This window comes from Anguilla rostrata, chromosome 10 (assembly GCF_018555375.3).
Source record: "Anguilla rostrata isolate EN2019 chromosome 10, ASM1855537v3, whole genome shotgun sequence".
NCBI lineage: Eukaryota > Metazoa > Chordata > Actinopteri > Anguilliformes > Anguillidae > Anguilla > Anguilla rostrata.
This window is the reverse complement of record NC_057942.1, coordinates 18,173,289-18,196,267: the sequence shown is the minus strand read 5'-3', so window position 1 is coordinate 18,196,267 and position 22,979 is coordinate 18,173,289. Positions and strand designations below refer to the sequence as shown.

The 22,979-nt window shown below is 39.2% G+C and overlaps 1 protein-coding gene across 2 annotated transcripts in view; it reads right to left on the bottom strand.

The window, feature by feature from the left end:
• The window catches only part of LOC135265190 (adenylate kinase isoenzyme 1-like), a 75,557-nt gene extending 58,520 nt beyond the window's left edge, over positions 1–17,037 (bottom strand). The window contains exons 1-2 of one of the 2 annotated variants that reach the window (XM_064354582.1): positions 16,815–17,037; positions 16,569–16,672 (exon numbers count right to left, since the gene is read on the bottom strand). In XM_064354582.1, the coding sequence (XP_064210652.1) occupies positions 16,569–16,628 (60 nt within the window). In that variant the 5' untranslated portion in view covers positions 16,629–16,672; positions 16,815–17,037. Of the gene's footprint in view, positions 1–16,568 lie in introns of both variants that reach the window. The other variant, XM_064354581.1, reaches the window with a different exon arrangement.
• Between the last annotated feature and the right edge of the window lie 5,942 nt (positions 17,038–22,979).

The following is a 22,979-nucleotide window of genomic DNA, read 5'->3' as shown; positions in this document are numbered from 1 at the left end:
ACTGTCCTGAGGTCGGACCACAGTGCGTTCATTGTAGACAGGTGTTATCCGGTATTGAATATCTTGAATAAATGCATTGAATTGTTTGACTTTTGGTTGATACCAGTCAACTTCATCACCCTCCTTTTCATCACCAGACAACAGCGAATGTACAGATTGATGCATTTCCGCAAATTCATTCAACAGAACATCAAAGGCCTCCAATTGAGCATTCACTTGTTCCAACGATACATCTTCACCAGCAAACAGCGCATCCAATTCATTCTTGCGCCTCGTCAACACTCCCAACTTCGCTCTACGGGAGCCAATTAATTTATGCAGCACTCTATCAGCCTCAGCTTCGGTGTCTTGTTGTTTATGATAGGACATTTTAATACCAGCCGCGATATCACAATAAATGTGACAATCCGACAATCCACAAATCCCATACAATCCACAATCCACAGTCCGCGAATACGACAATGTTTCAATCCACGTTTACCGACGATGCAACAATGTAACAATTTGTGCGCTCCAAGCAATCGAATCATTTACAACCACAGCGAAGAATATGAAACAACTCAGAGCCAAAGACACAACACAGCAATGACCCCGATTCCTTAGTTTCATTCATTCAAAATATCCCCGCGGGATTCATAGTTGCGTGTTTGTGGTATTCTTTACTCACGGTCCTGTTGGCTTTGGAAAAGGGATGTTGCAGCAGCGGCTTCGATTCGGAGAGATGTCCGTCCGCTTTCCTTTGGATTTAAGGCGAATGTATCCTTCTTTCAATAACTTCGGCTTCCACGCAAAGGTTTTCTACTTAATGCAGTGGCTTTGTATTTTAAAACTGTAGCCACTTCTGACCTGGGATAGCCATTAAGTCTACGCGCATCCTTCCCAATGAAGAGTTTCGTCCCGAAAGTAAAATGAAACAATCATTTTATTGCTTTCTTTTAGTTTAAACAAACACAACGAAAAAATACCCTTTGTTCCGTGCAGGTGCATACGTGGCACGGTCGTGCGGTAGAAAACTTTTTTTCTTACCCTCTCCCACATCCATAACCATAACCAGGCCAGGTAAGGTCTTTTGACGGGTAATTATAAGGCATAAATGCATATCATAAAATAAATCAAAAGAATCCCCAAATCTAATGCTTACATTTTCATAGTTCATTAATTATTAATAATTTTCATTTACAATAACAAAAAACTAAAAATAATTCATAAACGGCTCCTACAGTCCGCTTCGTTCCGTTGCTACCATAACATAACAAACTATCTTGTGTCTACAGCTGCAGTTTCTCGCTGCAATTACTAATATTGAATATAAACAAAAGACGCAATTTATGCTGTAGTCTGCCAATGTCTAAATAAATAATATGGTACTCTGAGCGCAGTACGCAAGTAGCAGTGTTGGCGAGTTGATATTTCGTTTTTCGCTACTAAAAGTTTGTTAGTAAAAGCTTTTTGAGAGGATGAATCATTACTTTTCTTTGGCATGGATCCATTTGAAGACAATATCAGGTGAGTTTGTTTAGTCTTTGAATCCGTCATTATGCTGAAAGAAATCGTATTCTCAATTTAATCTCTAAATTGACTGTAAGCTTAGGGTTGTAACTAGGTAGTTGTTTCGTAGCTGACTTAGTCTTAACTCATCTTAACTATTGCTTGTATTTTTGCATAGACTGCGTTGTTGCTGTTCTTGTTTGTGTTAGTGTTAATCAGTTTAACCTACAGGGTCCAAGTTGAACTATGCGGTTGTTCCCTGCACTTGGAACGATACTTACCTCTAGGGTTTTTGACACACTTGTTCCTGGTTATGGTTATACACTTTGTTGTACGTCGCTCTGGATAAGAGCGTCTGCCAAATGCCTGTAATGTAATATTCCGTAGCAACAAGATAAACCCTGGTATAACAAAACAATGACGGTAATACATATCTCATAAAAAATACTGGTGAGTAACTACAGGAAGCATATTTCTCCAGAAAACATATGTTTATACTTGCTTCTGAACTGAATTTCAGTAAATGTACAAGTTATTGTATATTTGCTACGTACAAGAAGTACTGCATGTAAAATACATATTGTACATACATACATAGAGAACTTCTTCATCCCCATGGGGACATTTCTCTGGCAGCATGTTACATCCACATTTACGAACACACACTTATACCAAGAAACATACTATCATTCACGCAACAGAAAGGCTGGGCAGCGAAATACATACATACCAATACAAATTGGACATCTACACGCCTATTCAATCAATCTTGACTGTGAGAAAGCCATCCACACATATGTTTGGCCTGCCCATGTAGTGCATGCTTATACACACAGGGCCAAGTGACTTGAAAGAATTGAGGAAATATTGGGTAGCATTGCTTTGGAATACATCTTATGTAATTTTGGTGAGGCAAGATAGACTATATTGTTTGTAGTACCTTAACTTGACGTCATTTTGATATCAATACCTTTAATCGCAGGCCTGGATTTTGGCAGTCTGAATGAATGAGTTATAGACGGGGTATGTCTTGTATGTGTGAGTAACTTGGCATTTTTGTACGTTGAAAACGTGTTTTTTATGAGATCATTTATAATTGTGCGGCATATTGCACAGGTTGCGCAGGCCACGTAATTAGATTCTGTTACTGACCGTTATAGTTCAAAAGACAACACCTTCATTCATATTTCCAAACCTACCAAATACTGCACCAATGACCACAAAAATGCTCAGCTAGATGTAACGAATTGTAACGAAGACATTCACCTGACAAAAGCGCTTTTAGTCGTATATTTAACGTTGCCTATCGGTTTTGTGAATCAACTGTTAAAACCTGTTAGTCAAAGCCGTATGCCAGTGATCTCATGTCAGCAGTCAACCAATCATCTTCTTTACGGCGTATGCGGGCACTGGTTACTAACTACGCGCTTTTAATTTCTTGAGGAGGTCTGCGTGCGTCTTCAACGTGGCCGTGGTCTGCACCCGTCGCACATGCCGCACATTGCGCACAACCCCTACACAGACCCATTTTTACGTGTACTATGCAGAAGTATAAAACAGCCTTTAGTGTTACGACATAGTAAAGGCCTTAAGGCCTAGCGGCTAGGAGACATCCATGGCAATCTTGGGTGAAGGTATATGATCATGAGGACAAAACCATTTAACCCTCCTCTTATGTTTGGGGTCAATTTGACCCCATTCAATGTTTACTGTCTCTAAAAATATAGTTACCATACTTTTTTTCAGCTGGATATTTCATGACTTTTCCTAACTTTATGGGGGAAACATGGCAAACATGAAATTAACTGAAAAAAATATTTTCAATGTCCTGTACACATGTTGTACGCATCAGTGTTGTTGGGGTCATTTTGACCCCAAGCTCTATTGTTATATAAAACCATTATTTTGATCTTGTTTTTTGTTGTTGGCTGAGGGCACTTTCACATTAATTTGTGTGTGTGTGTGTGTGAGAGAGAGAGAGAGAGAGAGAGAGAGAGAGAGAGCATGCGTGTGTGTGAGGAGAAAACATAGTTCCCACGAGATCTCTGATCATACCAAATTCTGCCCCTCCTTTTGTTTCTCAACCACCACTAAACCGTCCTGTCATGTCTCAACCACCAAAAGACCCTCCTGTCATCTCTCAACCACCAAGAAACCCTCCTGTCATCTCTCAACCCCCAAGAAACCCCCCTGTCATCTCTCAACCACCAAGAAACCTTCCTGTCGCCTCTCAACCACCAAGAAACCCTCCTGTCATCTCTCAACCCCGAACAAACCCTCCTGTCATCTCTCAACCACCAAGAACTGACATGTTTACTTCCAAAAATCGAGAACTACCATGGTCTGGATCCCCAGTTGAAAGACAGGGTAGACTTAGTGCTGCTAATGTCATCAAAATGGTTCCAGGCCCCACCAGATATGCTAGCAGTCATGTACAAGACATAAAGTCTGCATTTGAACTCTTCATAACACCATCAATGCAAAAGGATATTCTTGAGATGACAAACTTAGAGGGGAGGCGTGTGTATGGTGACAATTGGAAAGAGCTGGATGTGACCCACTAGCAATGCTATATTGGGTTGCTTATTTTGGCAGGAGTGTAAAAGTCAAAAGGTGAAGCAACAGCAAGCCTCTGGAATGCTGACACTGGTAGGGCAATTTTTCCAGCTACAATGGCTCTGGAGACATTTCATGTTTTCTCCCACATTATACGCTTTGACGACAGGGAAAAGGCAGGGTCAACAGGACCGTGACAAACTTGCACCTATCTCGTTTGAATGAAGAATTGATACCCATGGGTACCTAGTTGAGCTGTTATGTTCATTTTTTATCAAAACTCAATTCTGGTGACTAATTTACTTTTTATTTACTTCATTATTGAATAACTGTTATATGTTACTTATTGATGTTCTGAAGTGTTTTCTGAACCTAAACATTTGAAATGTTTGACATTTTAAATATTTTTTCCTGGGCTCAAATTGACCCCGAACATAAAATGTTACTATGCTTGATAATAAAAGGTGTGTTTCTTTCCAAATGTTATTTTTCTTTTTTTAACGAGCACTTAATACCAACATAAAGCCCTGCAAACACCAAAACATACTTTGTTTTCAATTTTAGGTCAATGAATGAGATTGTACAGTCATATGCATATTTCGCAATAGTCATATAAAATCAATACTTGATGTATAAGGGGAGGATGGGGGGAGTCATGTTTTATTTACTGGGCTATTAAGATGGTCAGTAGAAAGGCCTAAAGTAGCTGAGAGAGAAACTTGGGTAACACTTTCAGTTACAATTATTTTCTGCAGATTTATATTGCTGGGGTCAAATTGACCCCAAACATAAAAGTTGTTAGTTAATTTGAACATAATAGGAGGATTAAAAATCACTTCAATGGGGGGCGCAATTGTGCCAATTTGTAGTAGATATGTTGGGTGAAGGTATATGATCATGGGGACAAAACCATTTAAAAATCGCTCCATAGGGGGCGCAATTGTGCCAATGCTTGGACCCCTCCCAATGCCGCTTGCGGCTTTAATTATTATTCTTATTTTTCTCCGCTAAAAGTGTCTGAGGCTCAGCAACCATACATTGTAGACCAGCCAAATTTGGTAGGTGGGTTCCCATGGCCCCCCACTACTCAGGCACTACAAATCACCTATGTTGGCCAGATGGTGGCGCTATAACAAAGGGTCATGTTTAAAAGGTCATAACTCCCACACCGTAAGTCAGATCAACACAGAACTTCATTGACCGATGCATCTGAATGTGTTCTACAACTTTGCTATCCATGGCGCAAGTAATCCGACACCGTAGGGTCTAGTTTTTATCAGTGAGGGGAGGGTCTGAACATCGGGGAAGCAATGGAAGACAGTGCCAGCCAGAGTGCATGCTAGACTACTAAAAATTTGTTAGTAAAAGCTTTTTGTGAGGATGAATAATTACTTTTCTTTGGCATGGATCCATTTGAAGACAGTATCGGGTGAGTTTGTTTAGCCTTTGAATCTGTCATTATGCTGACAAATAGCTAAACCATTTTATTGATAGGTTTTGAGTTTCTGTGCAAACGCGCAAAAACACGCTGGTATAATAAAACAATGACGGTAATACATATATAGTCCACTTCATTCCGTTACTACCATAACAACAAACTATCTTGTGTCTACAGCTGCAGTTTCTCGCTGCAATTACTAATATTGAATATAAACAAAAGACGCAATTTATGCTGTAGTCTGCCAATGTCTGAATAAATAATACAGTACTCCATATTTATTTCTTCTTGCTGTGCAAATATTGACAGTCCATATTGGGAGCAGTTGTATTAAGGGTATATCCATTAAAGGTAATTATTTTATATCAGTCAACTTGCAGATGATACAACACTCTTTTTGAAAGACAAACGTCAAATTAAGCTATAGGAGTGATTAATATTTTTTTCTAGATCTTCTGGTCTATTCCTAAATATTTACAAATGTGAGTTACTCCCTATCAACAAATATACAGAAAACAATATATGTAATATACCAGTTAAAAATAAAGTAAAATACCTTGGTATAATTGTTTCTAAAGATCAGAATGAAAGGGCAAAAGAGAATTTCATGCCATTAATTAGATGTGTTGAACAAAGAATCAGTCTCTGGCTCCAAAGATACTTATCAGGTCAATCACTAATAACAAAAACAGTATATTTGATGTAATTCCCAATGGGGCAATAAGGCTTCTCTTATCCGCTCCCAAAGGTAAAGAATGCATACCTTCACTGGACCCTAAAAATATCTATATTGATGCCGACTGTTCTACAGTATGTAACAAAGCAACTAACAAATGTGTTAGAAGCATAATCCTAAGAAATATAACTACTGTCGCACCAGCTTTGCATATGAGAATATAAACTGGAAATGGACTTGAATCTTAGCGAAAGAATATTTGTTAACTAACAAAATAAAAGAAATATATAAAATTCTATATATATGTTATCCAGTAAAAACATATTATACCAAATGGAACTCTACACTGAATACCAGTTGTTGTTTTTGTAATAGTCAAGAAGAAACCTTGTCACATCGGTTTTGGGACTGCAATTATAGCAGAAAGTTTTGGGCTGATATAATGTGCTATGTGTACAATAATTGTATACCGTTTAATTTAACTTTTGAACATGTAGTGTTTGGGGTAAAGAAAGACGACCTTTCTAATACTGAAATACTCTATTTCATCAATTTACTATTATATCTTGGTAAATATCACATTCACAAATTTATGGACCAGAAACCAGGCATTCAAAGCCACATTTAAATTATATTTGGATACCCTGAAAAAAGCCAAAACAACAAACCTATCAAAACAAAAAACATCTGTGCAAAATTTTGCCAAAATTTTAACTTTCTCCCCTGAGCATCCAATTTTAATGTGTATGAGAAATGTATGGAATTTGAGACAAAGTATGTCTTTCCTATTTTTTTAATTATTTTTTTTATTTTTATTTTTTACTGTTGATGATGTTTACCTTCTTTACTTGAAGATTCTATTCAATACTGTCTTGAAATATATGCTGATATATGCTGTTCTTTTTGAAAATGTAATTTGTTAAGACTCAATAAAGTCGCGGGAAAAAAAAGTTAGCATACGGTTTAGAAGGTAGCAGAATTCTAGCACCAGCTGTACCAACTGCTTGGAGGAAAAAACTAAATGGAGGCAAAATAAAGATTGGACAGACTGTTCTTCATAAAATCCAGGTTCAGAAAGCAGTAGCACTCCCCTGAGTTCATGGGTGGAAGAATCACACAGCAGGACTTTTACTTTCTGGCCTCCGGACTTTCCACCTCTGCTGCTCACACACTAGATTGGTTTTTGTATTCAACAAGAGTTACTTTGGACCACAGTTGCCCTTTGTTGATGTCTTTCCCTCAGACTTCCATACTAACATCATGTTAGCTGCTGTTTTTCATAAAACATCCGCAAGTTGAGCAGTCTTAGACACTGAAGCTCCTGCCAAATGTGCACCAACAACCAGCCCTCATTCAAAGCCGCTGAGGTTTCTTTTTCTCATGCGGTCGCCAAAATGGGCAACTGTGCCTGCCCATCACTAGGACTGATTTTCTCCATAACTGCAAAAAATGTTGCCATTTTAAAATGTCGTGAGAGATGTTCACATCCCTCCATGAGCTATGTAGATGGAGCAGTTCATGGACACTGATGTCTTCTGAATGTCATTAGCCTGCTTACGCAAATATGGATGTGTTCATGAATGTCTGGGAGTTTGCACAGTTGTACAATAGTGTAAATATGTTCTAAAAGAAGCATCACCATATTAATTTAGCTATATGCTAGTAAAGATAGCCTGTAGCTAAAAGTTGCAAAGTGAAAATTGTAAAAAGGCATGTTATTTGTACCCCCTTTGCTGTCAAAGCAACGTGACATAACATGAAAGGCATGACGTGAATGCAGTCCGAAATTGTTGATGACATTGAAAATGAATAAACAGATTTCTGTAAGTAAACAGAGCCATGTGTTGTTTGTGTGCACACAGCAGGGGACAGCAGCCAAAATTCACACCTAGGGCCTAATTTGTTAACTGGATTAGTGTCAAATCGATATCTGGGTCTGACATGCTGTCCAACGTGAGATCATCTGGCGCTTGTCACTCAGTCATCTCATCTCCCGCATACTTTCACCCCTCCATCCCTCCCTCAAGTCTCCAACATCTGTGTGAACAGAAGTAAAGTACTCTATGTCAGGCACGATAAGCAGAGGGTTCTTAGTTACAGCACAACTCCTTTATTAAGAGGTAAGGGGGAAAAAAGTGCTGCAAATAAGAGGCTACTCTGCCTTTCCTTCTGGAGGTTTCCATGATACAGAAGCTGTATCACTGAGCAAGGCACACCTGAGGTGTTGCAGTTTGATAATCTGTGGAAAAGGTTGGCATAGCGATCGCAGGATTGAGATGCGCAGGGTCCAGGGGCCCTGCAAAAAATGTGGTCGTATGACCAACCTGTACACATTATGTAACGTTCACTTTATGTCTAACATTGTTAGTCCCTATGTATATCGTTAGTCCCTACTTACGACCCAGCTTACTTTTGGCGTAAGTCCAACTTCAACCAGCTAGATGTTGTCAAGTGCTAATTATGTCAGATGTTCACATGCTAAATTGGTTGAAAAAAGTGTTTATGCCCAATTTGTATACTGTAGAACTAGCAGCGTTTCTTATAAGATGGCTGAGGCAAAACCAAGACAAAAACCATGTTTTTCAGATGGAGTATTTTGTTCTCTAAATTGATTTGTTTGCTCAAAACAAACATACATCGTTGATCAAATGTAATAATTCAAACACAAATATAAAGAAGAAGAAAGCTTGGATTGTAATTATTTCAGCATTCTCAGTGTTAAACCCAGCTTAGTGTTAAACCCCTTATTAGGCGTATGTTTTAGTCCTGAGCAACATCAGATGTTTCTTAATGGCTAACTTCTGCAACTAACATAAAATTTACATAAGGTTACATAAAGTTTTTATGTAACTGGCCTGACTTGTTGACATTGACCTGTTGGTGATGTGGTGACATCACTGCACTGCAGAGTGCACTGCTGGAGACAGCTGCCCACTTTAAAAACCTTTAAAAACCTTTCAGACCTTTCAGCTGTTTAACGAAAAATGGCTTCTGCCAGGCTAACACGTAATACTGGATCATTCAGATAGTGGGGAAAAAACAGGGCTGTGATTAATGCTGTCACAGAGATCTTTACCCTGTGCTGCAAGCCCTTGGGTAACCTGAGAACAGACGAAGCCATCCTCTCAAGCTCTGCTTTCACTTCTCCCTATCCCAAAGCAGCGGAGGAGCCCGATATCCCAGGGAGCAACAGGTGTTCCACAGCGTGTGTCTGAGAGAAAGAGAAAGTGTGGGCATACTTGCAGTGTGTGTGCAAAAGCATGAGAGTGTTTGCATTTGTGTGCGCATGTGTGGTATACGTGCAAATGCGTTTGTCAGTGTTATGCGCGTGTGCATATTTGAGCATTCGAGTGTGTATGTCTGTGAGTGCAGGCACGTTTGTGTGTGTGTGTGCGTGTGTCGCATTGGTGTGGTGTGTATGTACCACCACATCCCCTGCTGGAAGACTCGCATTTGGAGGGCAGACTTGAGTACCTCTGTCAAACAATTACTGCACCCCACTTGGAGGTCACCATGGCGACGGTTCCAGTGCCTCATCTCCCTAGCATTTGTGAGAAAGGGGCTACCCACCAATTGCTGCTTTAATATTGCACAACAAGCACCACTGCATTAGTCATACCTCCTCCAAACACATTTCCCAGGCTCACTGCATCCCTCTCTGAAGACCATGCCCGCTGCAGGTAAACACAGCTGAACACAATCATAAGCCACAGCCGCACGCTAACATCGCAAGCCTTGTAATGAAATCCCATATATTCAACAAACTGCATTGCTGTACATCTCATATCTGTGGTCGTCTGTATGTATAATTTGATTCTGCACATTTTGACTGAGATAGCATATCTCCTTTTTCAGTGCACATTATCGCATGCGTAATCTAACATTCCATCCCCCCTGGCGACATGTTCAAGAATGTTTTTTTTTTTTGTGTGATTCCTGCTCACTTATTATGGGATGCTATTTTCCAGAAGAAGATGCATGCCGTTACATTAAAATGACATCTAGCTCTGCCAGAATCCAACAGGAGTCCACTTCCTGTGGTTCAGATCATTTTCAGACAAATTCGTTCCGCACACTATTTCTATTAAGACAATGATTTGATTGCAACATGTATTTATCAGGAATCTGAATTCTGAAGCATAAAAAAACAAACTCTTCCAGAGCATGTGTGTGTGACTGAGTGTAAGTGCTCTTTTCTGTAAATGAGTGGAAATAATGCCCAGAGGCTGCTGCTGGTTTGTCCTTAAACTGTCAACAGACTTGTAGCTGCATTCTTTGTGCTACTAGGAAAGCCCTGCAGAGACTTGTTTATGAGGTAAACGGGGCCAAGAACCTGCAATCTCTCTATCTGCACCACTTAGTGACTCTCACTTTATCTCCCTCCCTCACTGACTCTTTCATTCTTCTCTTTCTCTCTCTCTCTGGAACACACATTCTCTCATTCCTTCTTTGTCTCTCTGCCTGGCTCTCTTTCTCCCTGGCTGCTGCTCTGTCTCCTCACTCCTTCTTACTCCCTCTAGTATTTCAGATTTCAGCAAATATTACTGAGAGAGAAACATATCCAATTCCCTTCTCTCCAAAGCCCCGTAAACAAAGGTATCTTCCCTCAGACATGGACGCCAACAATAAATGTTTTATTGAGAGAGAGATAAAGCAAGAGAGAAAGAGAGCCAAACAATAAATAAACATATAAATTAAAATCTCTGCCCTTCTGCCTCAGGGGTTTAATTTATTTTAGAAAAGCCTAAAATAAAGTAAAAACAAAATGAAAATGGTCTTTAAAAATAGGCTCTTCAGCTGACCAGCTCCCCAGCATTTCAGCCACAGTACTCTTCGTCATGATTAAGGTTTCTGACAATATTCTGTGGTCTGTTTCATACTGCGAGAGCTAAGTTGTTGGGCAGTTTTTCGCCGGGGGTTACCAGCCTGTTTCTTTGTGGAGTGCATTACCCATGCTCTGACTTCAGCTAGGAGCTGAAATCTTCCATTGCCTTCATTTCTGGCCTGAGGCAATCAAGGGCCCAAATGGTAAAGCAATATAGCCACAAGACTTTCCCTAATCCTCACAGTGAATTACCGCTTGTACACACTATTCACTTAAATTCACAAAGCAGCTAAATGCTTCTGTTTACTAGCTCTCAAAATCGTCTGTGATACGGGAAAGGAGTAGCAACCGAAACAAGCTGTGAATATGTACTGTGAGAGAAATTTGGGAAGTACTGTTGTACAGTCATATCCAGATTCCTCCATGATGAAATGATCTCTATAAATGGTCTAATAATGGAGAAATTATACGTGTTCACCCGTGGTGATGACAGGTGGCAAGCGCTGTCGCAGCATTCACTTCGGGAATGCTGTCAAAAAGCCACATCTGTAAAAACTCAGACTGGTTCCTTCTTTTCTTAATGTCACAGGCAGTGTGAGAACACTAGAACAATAGGCCTCATTCACAAAAAATATGATTATATACGATGGTAAAACTGTGCTTAAGAACATTTTCATGAACATTTTGGCATTCGTCTTTTTTTCTAATCTGAATTTGTTCTTTGGTACCAAGGTCGGTTCTAGGCATAGGCGACAAAGGCAGTCGCCAAGGGTTCAATTCACATTTGTGGGGGGGGGGGGAGGACGTCAAAACAAAGAGGGAAAAAGAAAATAAAAATCCAGGTATCGCACCCATGACAGTCAGTGGAATGACCGTCATCGGTCCACCACACCCAGCAGAAAGGCTACAGCTATTCGCGTTTGGTATGATCAAAATACGTGTTTGCAAACATACGTAAAGGCTTATACACAGATGTTTCTGTTTAGAATGCTTTATTATTATTTATTGAGTCTTTTTTTTTTCAAAGTCAAATTTTTCACTGGTTTTAGTTTTTATTTTGATTTCATTTCAGTCTAGTTTCAGTTAGTTTTAATTGCGGGGGCCTGTATTACAAAGCAGGGTCCTGTTTCACAAAGCAGGACTACAGAATTCGCTCAATAACAGTAAAACTCGGAACTGTTCTTTTTACTTCAGTCCATGTTCCAGATTTGGGAGAGTTCTGGGTTTTACTCAGTGCAGTTATCCACCTAACTCAGTAATCGTGCTTCAAGAAACAAAGCCCTGCTTCATGAAATACCCCCTCAGGGCCCTGTCTCACATATGTGGCTAACTCAGTAAGTCTGTTGACATTTTGGGGAAAACTCAGGATTTTCGATTTCACAAAGCAAGTGATCTACAACATTGGTTACATTCGTGAAACGGAGTAAATCCAAATTTAATTAATGAGATAATTTGATAAGATATGCATCAAATAATCCTGGATTGTTTAAGGCTACATTTACACTGCCTGGTAAAAGTGACCCAATTCCGATTTTTTGTTCAGAAGTGGCACAGATCGGATATGTACCCTACTATAAACATGCAAACAGGAAAAAGCACATTGAATCTGATATTTTCATATCTGTTTCAGACCAAAAAAAATCTGATAGGAATCGGATATCTTCCAATGACACTCCTCTAAACACAAAGATCGGAGTTTACCAGTCATTCCAATTTGCACGTCAATCAAAACGCAATATTCTTGTACTTTTTTCGCATTTGAATGACATGTAACGCATATCACATGCACAACCACTCTTTACCATTTGGTAATGGTAAATGTTAAAATAAGTTGAATGGAGGATGGTGGCGAAAACCAAGGTTACGTTCTTTTAAGTTTGAGGGGCGAAGAGTCAGTAGGCCAAAATCCAGGGGATGTTCGTTGCAGACCTAAGACACTAGGAAAGCAACAGCTTGAATTATTATTGCTATCTCGTTTTGCGTCCATTGTAGAAGGCCATATGGTTGTGGTGGCGTGGTTGTTTACTTTTGTAACAGTAATCAAACCTTTATGTGCGCATGCAGGTTGTTTCAAGTGTAAACCATGTGAGCATAAGTATCGGATATGGGTCACTTTAAAAAGTAGACATAAACAGGCGGTCAAAAAAATCGGATATTGGCAAAAAATCTGAACTGGGCATCAAGACCTCCTGTGTAAACATAGCCTAAGTGACGTAGGTGAAACAGGGCCCAAGATTACTGAGTTAGCTGGATACCCACCCTGAGTTAAACTCAGAACAGCTTATTTTACTTTAGGCCATGTTCGAGATTCAGGAGGGTTCTGGGTTTTACTCAGCGCAATTATCCAGTTAAGTAAGTAATTCTGCTTCGTGACACAGGCCCCAGATTTGCTCATTTATTTTCCTTTGATTCCTTATGATGAAGCTATATAAATACCCACCACACTCAAACCCAACACTTAGCAATGGCATATTTGCTAGGGGAGAGAGCATGTTTTTAGGGACAGTGCAGATACGTTTGTGGAGAGCGATGAATAGCTGATGTTTGCACACGACCCTGTATTGCGCATGCCTTGAGCTTGCTAAGGTAGAAACAGGTTGATTATGCTAAGCAACAGGAATAGGCACGCAGATCCAGTTTATGAACAATTAGCGTACATCATCTGATACAGCTGGGATACACATAAAAAAATCTAAGGGCTGCATATGATGCATGATCCCCATGTTAGTTTTTTGTAGAAATAAAAGAAGACTTTCAGAAGAATTTTCTTAATTAAGCCCAATGACTCATTTAAATAGAGCAGCATCCTGTTTTTAAAATATGAAAGAGGGTCAAGTTCATGTTTCACACACCTTAGATGTTACATTTTCAGAAAATTCTGAATAGAAAAGTGACTAACCATTTTACTTATGCAATTGTATGACCAGTTAAAAGTTGTCTGCTGTTCTATTTAAATGGGAACAAGGTCAGAGCTCCTTTGATGCAATTAGTAGTGGGAACAAATAGATGGAATCTTTGGACCAATTTCACTGTCATTATTAAGAGAATGAAAGACTCCTCATATCCAAATGTGCGATCAAAGCTAATCTCCTGAGTCTATTGCAGGAAATCTAAAACTATATATTAGTCTCTACATTGTCAAATCCTCCCTGGGATAAGCTCCAGCACTCCACGTGACCCTGCCCAGGATAAGCGTATAGATAATGGATGGATGGATGGATGGATGGATGGATGGATGGATTGTCAAATCCTTGACTTCTGTTTTATTCTCTTCATATATTGAATGTCGTTGCCCAAAATAAAATAATAAGAATTCATTAAAAAAACACCCCATTTCCATCTCTCTTTCATGTGTCTCCCTAACATGCTTAGGCCCACATTCAGTCTAAATGAAGTGCCGTTTTTGCCCCTCGAGTGGAGCGTTGAATTTACAATACAACATATTCAATTAATATGAGAACTAAGGAGGCAGTGCTACCGATGTGGTATTGCCTAAATATACAATTTCAAAGTAAGGCCAAGGGGCACAGCTGGCAGGTTGAACTCACCCTGCCTGAACCAGGGCCAAATAATAGCCCGTTCCCGCTCCTGACTCAAAGATGAACAGTCTGAGGAGACACAAACATTGCGGTTGTGAACGTAAAAATAAAAATTAAAAAAAATAAATCTGGTCTGCCCAGATCTCTTTTTGGCTACTTTCGGGACAGATGGAGAAGGGACCCTACCCCCTAATGGTCTGTTCTGACCTCTCTAAAGCATGACAGGATTTGGGTAGCTGGCAATGAGCAAATCTCCCACCGGTGGCATCGGCATTTGCTTACTTCTTTATCACAGGGCAATAAAGCAAACTAGATTCTCTGCCATGATGCTATTTGTGGGAAATGTCATTAAACCTCTGTCTCTCTAACTATGCTTGTTTCTCGTGTTAATGATTATTTTTTTCATTTCAATTTCAGGGATATCAGATTTTTTGTTAACCTCAAGTGACAAAAGAGCCCCGTCTGTCTTTTATGTCCGCGCAAAGTGAGAAACCAGGACGTTAGCAGCCTCGCTTGCTGGACCAATGTGACTTCTTCCAAAAACGGAAAACAGGGTTTAAAAGTGTAACTACCCCTGAGCAGCCAATATTATGCTGAGGTCAATGTGCCAGCTGCCTCCTCCTACATCAGATTTAATAAATGTCTAAAGGATATTAATATTAGCATCCAATTAATTAAAAGAGGTTTTGTCCAGCACCTGTGTCCACAACCCTGAGGCCAGGCCAGGTCACAAGTGGTTAGTTGATGGAAGGGGCTGTATTTTTTATATCTATTGTGTTGCACAACCCCTGCTATGATTTCTCAGCTTGGGAGCTTGAGCTTACTTTATTTACGCAATCAGAACAAAAGGAGACAAAAATTTGTGTTTCTTTTTCCCGTAGTTAACACAAGTGCTTTCCTCCTATCACCTTTTCCTGTTGCCAGGATGCTGCCGCTTGTGTAGCATCCTACACAAGTTGTTACATAGTAATCCGTGGAGGAACATGAGTGGTTGTTATCACGTTTTTTTTTTTTTTTGTTTTTTTTTGTGGCTGACTGATTTCATTTTTTAAAATTTGTTTGCACTTTCTATTGAAACTTTCAACCGCTAAGTTATGTCATTTTAAAACTGAAAAATACATGTGAGGTGCTGGTGTAGGGTTAGGCTATTCCACGAGCTCTGCCCTGCTGAGACGTCTCAAATGACATTGTCACCTTTCTGACCATGGGACAGGAGTCTTTTTCAAGAAGAAGCTCAAGAATTGACACTGACGCTGAACGTTTTCCGATTTTTGGCAACTGCATAGTTAGGCTACCTTACCGCCATCAGAGCGCACTACCCTCTCTGATGTTCATCGCTTGTCAAAAAACACACGCAAAAAAAAACATCACCAAATGTTTGTTCAAAAAAATATATATATGATCAACTAAATAAGTAGCCTACGTGAACGGTGTTTAACTCTTGAGTGTACTGTAGGATTCGGAAGATGGTTTGATATAGTGAGTGAAACTATTACAATCAAATAAGGTAATCTGATTATGCCCGCACACATGAAATAAAAGTGATGCTCCAAAACAGTAATATGAGGCGTAAGACTCGCCGTGTAAATTTCTAATTACAGTATATGGAGGAAACATACCTGTCACTGGTCAATGCTAATCGGTATTGGTGATCAAGAGCCAGGAGTAGTTTACAGTGCTCCGCAGTAGCGCGCTCCAACTGGGTCACTAACGATTGGTACTGTGCAACAATGATAAGCATCACAAATAACGTCGATTGGGCTACATTTTCGTGGTCTATCCTATTATCTTCGAATTACTCAATAAGCAAACGAAGCGACAGCGATATTGACGAGGTGATGTGTGCACATAGCCTATACATTTAATGTTCTTGCACAATTTATTATTTGACAGGTACCTTACAATTGTCCGTCAGTTTGATGATGGAAACCATTTTAACCATGCTATTATTCATTACTAAACTTTCCATCTTCGAGACCTATTCATTTTTTTAAAATGTAAATTGTTGAAAAACAACGAAATTTTAGAGATATAATTAATTCCTACCTCAAAGAGCTGCGGGATCTCTCGTTTGGACAGGTATTCTTTGGCGTCACTGGTGTTCATCGTGCTTGTGCTATGCTCAGTTCTTCGTGGCAAATTGTTTAATGCTGTCAATTTAAAAAATAAAAAAAAACTTGAGGGAATCACAGTGGCCGCATGAGGTGTCCTGACTTCTCAAAAGCACGGTCTCCTGTCCATCTGAGCTCAGTGTCTGTTACGCATGCCGTTGTTCTTACGGCTGTCACTCACCCCACGCTCGCGCTCTTTTCGTCGAAGCTTCTTTGTATTATTATTGTAACCCTTTGTATCTCTTTAATTGCTAAACGTGTCAGTCATTCGCCGCACATGAAGCAAAAGGTAAATAAAACACGCAACATCAGTTTTTCTACACAGTTTAGTCCAAAGAAAAGCCTGACTTTTAAAACAGACCGGTTGTCAGGCAACGCCTCTTGTACATCCTATCTGGTTCGTCTCTCCCTTCTCTGGTACCTCGGAGGGAGTAGATGTCAGGAAATTTGGGGTTAAATTCTTCAAATAAATACTCTCTATGTATTTTCGTTTCCTTTTAATTGGTCGCAGCATGTTTTGTTTTCCCAGTCACAGGGTCAAAGGAAGAACGTAATGGTGAATGGAAAATAAGAGAAGACGCCAGCTGCTAATAATTTTAAATGTTTGGATTTACTGTACTGGTATGTCATGCTTGTAAAATGGAGCACTATCCAAAAGAAACAGCTGCTATAGTAGTTTGAAAGTTAGCTATGTGCAACTTTCATAATAGTTTTCTACTAACCAAAAAACTTGACCATGTTTTTCCTGGAATAGTCTGTTACCTTGAATCTCTCAGAGAACTATTCAAATATATTTAAGTTCTACATGTCCGTTAGTATAATTGTCCACATTGTGGTGCAGCTGACAATGAAGTTAGTCAAATTCAGATTGCAAATCAGATTCAGTTCCATTACCATGCATCATAGTCACTATTATGAAAACATTCACAAACATTTAGAGAAATACATTATGTGTCATTAACCAAGAAAAAATATTGATTATATTTTCCCTTGAAATTCAAATTGACCCCTGAAGAAAGTACTCCCTGATTGCAGTGATGGGCTGGCCATTGGATTGGGCATCCCAATTTGATTAGAGATTTTTTAAATGCATCACAGACAAAGAAAAAAATCTATCTCAGCTGAGAGCATTTTAATAAAGTGGTAAAGGATACCGATCTCTTCTGGGTGCTCAGCTGATTTGTGCAATACTGACAATTACATATTGCAAATTATATATCAGTGGCCACTTTTTTATGTGTACCTGCTTGTTAATGCAAATAGGCTGGCCTACTCCTCCAAACAGGGAATCATTTGGCTGCAATTCACTATATAAAGCATACAGGCATGGTGAAGAGGTTTAATTGTTGTACGACCAACAATTAGAATAGGCACAATGCATGATCTGAGTGACTGACTGTGCTATGATTGTTGGTGCCAGACATGGTGTTTCCAGCATCTCAAAAACAGCTGTCCTATTGGGATGTGAAGGCACTGCTCTCTAGAGATTACAGAGAATGGTGCAATGAACAAGAAACATCTAACGAGAAGCAGTTCTGTGGTCAAAACACCTTGTTAATGAGAGAGGTCTGAGGAGAATGGGCACACTCGTTCAAGCTAACAGAAAGCCTACAAAATGCTCAAAAAACAGATGTTTGCATTTCTGAACACACAGGTGTCATGGAAGTGGATGGGCTACAGCAGCAGGGGACCATGCACTCCTGTCAGCTAAGAAGTCAACAGGAAGATGACACTGAAGAATCTTACAAATGTCCATTTTTGCTGTGAGGTGCAGATGATAGGATCAGAATTTAACGTAGACAGCATGAATCCATGGATCCATTCTGGCTTGTGTCAATGGTGCAGGCTGCTGCTGGTGGTGTAATGGTGTGGGGAATGTGGGATGAAAAATCTGGAGCTATGTGATGTTGTCAAATCAGAATGAACGGAAATCCCTTAGGAACGATTCCAGTGCCTTGTTGAATCCGTGCTGTGAAGAATTTAAGGTGTTCTGATGACAAAAGGGGGTCCTAAAATAGGTGTACATAATAATGTGATCTCGGGTGTGCATATATACAGTCTATATAGTCTACACACACACACACACACATATATATATACACATATATACTGTATATGTAGTATTACACTTTCTGAAAATACTAGAAAAATAGTAGTTTTAATTTATCGTTCTTAGAATGAGCGAGTGTAGGAGAGTTTTACTCAATGCAAATGACTAGCAAATGCCTTAAAACACAAAACAAGTCAGTGAAATCTGTCTCCTTTCTAAACAGCGGCAACATACTCAAAATAACAATCCTGATCCTAAGGTTGGAACATGTACATACATGTTTCAGTTGTGTTGTAGAGCCTTTTTTTTAGATCAGATGTGCATCCTGTCCATATTCTGGGCTGGGTGTGTCAGGTTCTGGGTTAAGCAAGAACAATAGTTCCAGTAGGCATAATAGGAAGTGAAGAAAATCTTTGTAAAATCCTTTTTTGATTAATCAAAATGACAGAAGATATCAAATATATCCACAGGAAACATGTATCTCTCAGTTATGCTGGCGTTCAAGACCAGGAATGCACCAGTCTGTTTTTTGGATCTCCCTGTACTTTCTGTAATACTTTATTTATTACCAGAGGTGGGTAGTAACGCGTTATATTTACTCCGTTACATTTACTTAAGTAACTTTTTGAATAAATTGTACTTGTAAGAGTAGTTTTAATGCAACATACTTTTCACTTTTACTCGAGTATATTTGCGAAGAAAAAATGTTACTTTTACTCCGTTATATTCGGCTACATTCCGCTCGTTACTTTTATTTTTTACTCATTTTTTATTCAATGCACGTTCTGTTTGTTTCATTCTCTCAGAGAGACTTCAGCCGAACAGGCTGACTGGTCTTTGCTTTGGCTCTGTCACAGCCCCAAATGACTCAGTTTCACCAATCAAACGTAGCCAGTCACAGCACACAGAAGGATGAGTGGGCGACAACAATGGCTGAAACAACGGCGGGTGATTCGTAGGAGGCAGAACACCCCTGGCCTCACGTTCAAACTATGTTTTACTTACAGACTACCAAAAACAGTAGTTACATTATGCGCTGCCTTCTTTGTCTGCCTAGAAATGTGGACATTTCAGCCTACAAGAACTCAACTTCGAACTTGAGAAAATATGTGGCGGTAAGTTGTAGGTTAGTTTTGGCTGTGCATAGCTAACTATTTGACTGAGTGGTCATTTATTGTCTTGGACAATCCGTTTGTGAAATATACGCGCATTTGTGTACCTTCCAAAATAGCTGTGCCTAATACCACACATTACATTACATTACATTATAGGCATTTAGCAGACACTCTTATCCAGAGCCACACGCCTTGTTTATGGCGTTGTCGCCCTTTTTAGTACAGTCTGGCTTGATTGACAATTCATTTATTCAGTAGGTGAGAGTATAAGCTTTCTAACGATGTATAACATGTCTAATTTTGCTTTTGGAATAGCAGCATAACCGAAATTTTTCTTATCATCGCATTCACTTATGCATTCACTCACGAAAGGTGGTCAACTATTATTCGTAATTTCTTGGGAAATACTATTATTATTGAGGACTTCTGGGCATAGCTAAGCCGCATATTTGCTGATAGACCTAGCTGACATCGTTTTCTGGAGCAAAACAGAAGCGGATTGAACTGTATTGTTGATTTACTGTCTCTGTCTCCATCTACTGAACACATAAGATTTCATCATTGCTATGTAAGTAGGCTATTATTGTTCAAAATACGTCGGTTATATACGTTATTTTTGAAATTGAGTGTGTTTAAATAGGTTACTGGTATTAATATGGATATTTCACACTGCAATGTAAGCGTTAGTAGGGTAATAGTTTTTGTGAAGCATGTAAGGTGAGCGCTGGAACATTGCATAGCATACATAAAGTTTGTTTACGCTAAACCGGAAGTTCTGCACATATTCCGCGCAAGGCATCATGGGACTTTGGGATATTGTGGATAAGTGCACCATAAGGTACAATAATGGTGCGACAAAGCATTATGTTTTCCACATATAAAGTTTCTGTTTGAATTTGAGCAGGCTCCTCTTTGTTGTGATGATGAGTCTATTTTAATGGATAAATCCCCTGTAGCCTCATTGATATTTTTTCTGTCAACGGAGGGTTCACCCCAACAAACTGATGAGGTATACAGACTTAATAGAGTACAACAGAAAGCGAAAATCCTCCTCTTCTGACGAACCTCCTGTGTATTGTTTTATTTAAAGGGATATTGTGGCGGTTTCCCCAAGAAGCAGAGACGGAGACTGGCTTGGCTGTTTTCGAATCGCTCCCGGGGAGCTTCGCTTTATTTGTGACATCTCTTCAAAACGGTATCGTAACTGACCGTCATAGCTGGCGAAGCCTGCTTTTGTCAACCCGTTCGCCGTGATTGGCTGCCCCGCGCAACGGGACTAACCATCACACAGCCTTACGTCACATCACACAAGGTCGGATAATTTCTACAGCGGAAACAGCAGCACAGACACGCAAACAGAGACAGGCAGGGAATACAACAACAGTATTGGCTAATTGACAAATGACAGAAACATGACGTTGCAAATCATAAACCCGAGGGCTGCTAGCGCTACGGAAGCGATTCCTAACAGGCTACACACATTCAAAATAACGAGTATTTACACGATCGCGGAGCGGGACAAGTTAACCGCTAACAAGCTAACAATTATTTAGTTACACACAGGCAAGATCGCCACAATATGATTTAGGCCATATTTGAATTTGCACATGACTATTTTGTATTTTCTTTACTTCTATTGGACAAGCATTTACAATTTTATATTTTGGACATTTGGATTTTTACGTTCATCTTGCTCTGCTTATTTCAACATTAAATCAGATTATATGAAGTAACTCAGTACTTGAGTAGTCTTTCACAAGATACTTTCTTACTCTTACTCAAGTAATTATTTGGATGACTACTTTTACTTCTACTTGAGTCATTATTATTTTAAAGTAACAATAATTTTACTTGAGTACAGTTTTTGGCTACTCTACCCACCTCTGTTTATTACATTTGTTCTGAAGTTTAGTGAAAGGCTGATGTTTTTATATTTGCAAACTACAGCTGACAACTGTGACAACTTCCATCTTTATTAGAATTGTGTCAGTGTGGTTTATGAGTGAACCAATGTTTGGTGTTTAGGGCTACCTAGCTTATTTGGTGCGAGCAATTATTTGAAATGATAATAATAATTTAAAAAAATAATAATAATAAAAACCATACACACTGGCACCTCCAAGAATCAACCTGAGTGACCACTGCTTTTGCTGCAAAACCCTTCACATGCTGACCTTGAGTGAAGAGTTGGAAAAGCAGGAGGCCAGCCTGCGACATGTGTGGCACAGCTCCTTCATACAATGAACTGCGTGTGGTGAGGAACAGCCGTGAACTACAGCACCACCTGCAGGCTGTATTCGGTACATTTTTCATTGTGTGGTATTCCAAACAAACAAGCCTTTAGGGACATCATTTACTGTTTCGTGAATCCTTTCGCTCCTTGTAGCCAATGAGAATGTCCATGACTGCGTGCTACTTCTTGTAACTTTTAAGGAAATACGACTTATGGTAACTTTTGAAGAAGTAGGTTCCCCAAAACGGACAACTGAATCAAACACACCAAGCGTATGGTGTGTGCCCTCGCCAATACAACGAGCCAAATCACAGAGGCTGTGATTAGCATATCAGTAATAAAATTATTTCGCATTTGCATCATTGATTATACAACACATTTAACAGTTTGCTATTTTGTTTATGTGTTGAGGATAATTATCAACAATTGTCAACAATAAAAACTTTTTTTTAAAATGATAAAACAGGTAATAGACGTACTACACATCTGTAGTCAAGGTTAATTTCCAGTTTCCGGGTAAGGTTTAAGGGGCTAACCTTCCAGTCTCCAATTGTAAAAAGTTAAAAATTCCATTATTATTATTATTATTATTATTATTATTATTATTATTATTATTATTATTAATAATAATAATAATAATAATAATAATAATAAGAAAGTTTATACTTACTGTTGTTGTTATAGTTATTATTAATAACTATAATAATATTATTATTTGTAGTAGTAGTAGCAGTAGTAGTAGCATGCACTGAAGAAGTTAAATCTCACCTCGATCACACAAACACCATCAATGTGTAGCACCCACCACACAAGCAAGGAAAGACACAACATTTTTTGAGTCAAAGTTTTATTAAAATTAAGAGGACTGGTCCTCCTGTCCCAACAAACTGAATATAAATACAAAGCGTTATGTACTGTACATGTGGCAGTAACAGCTGAAGGTGTACC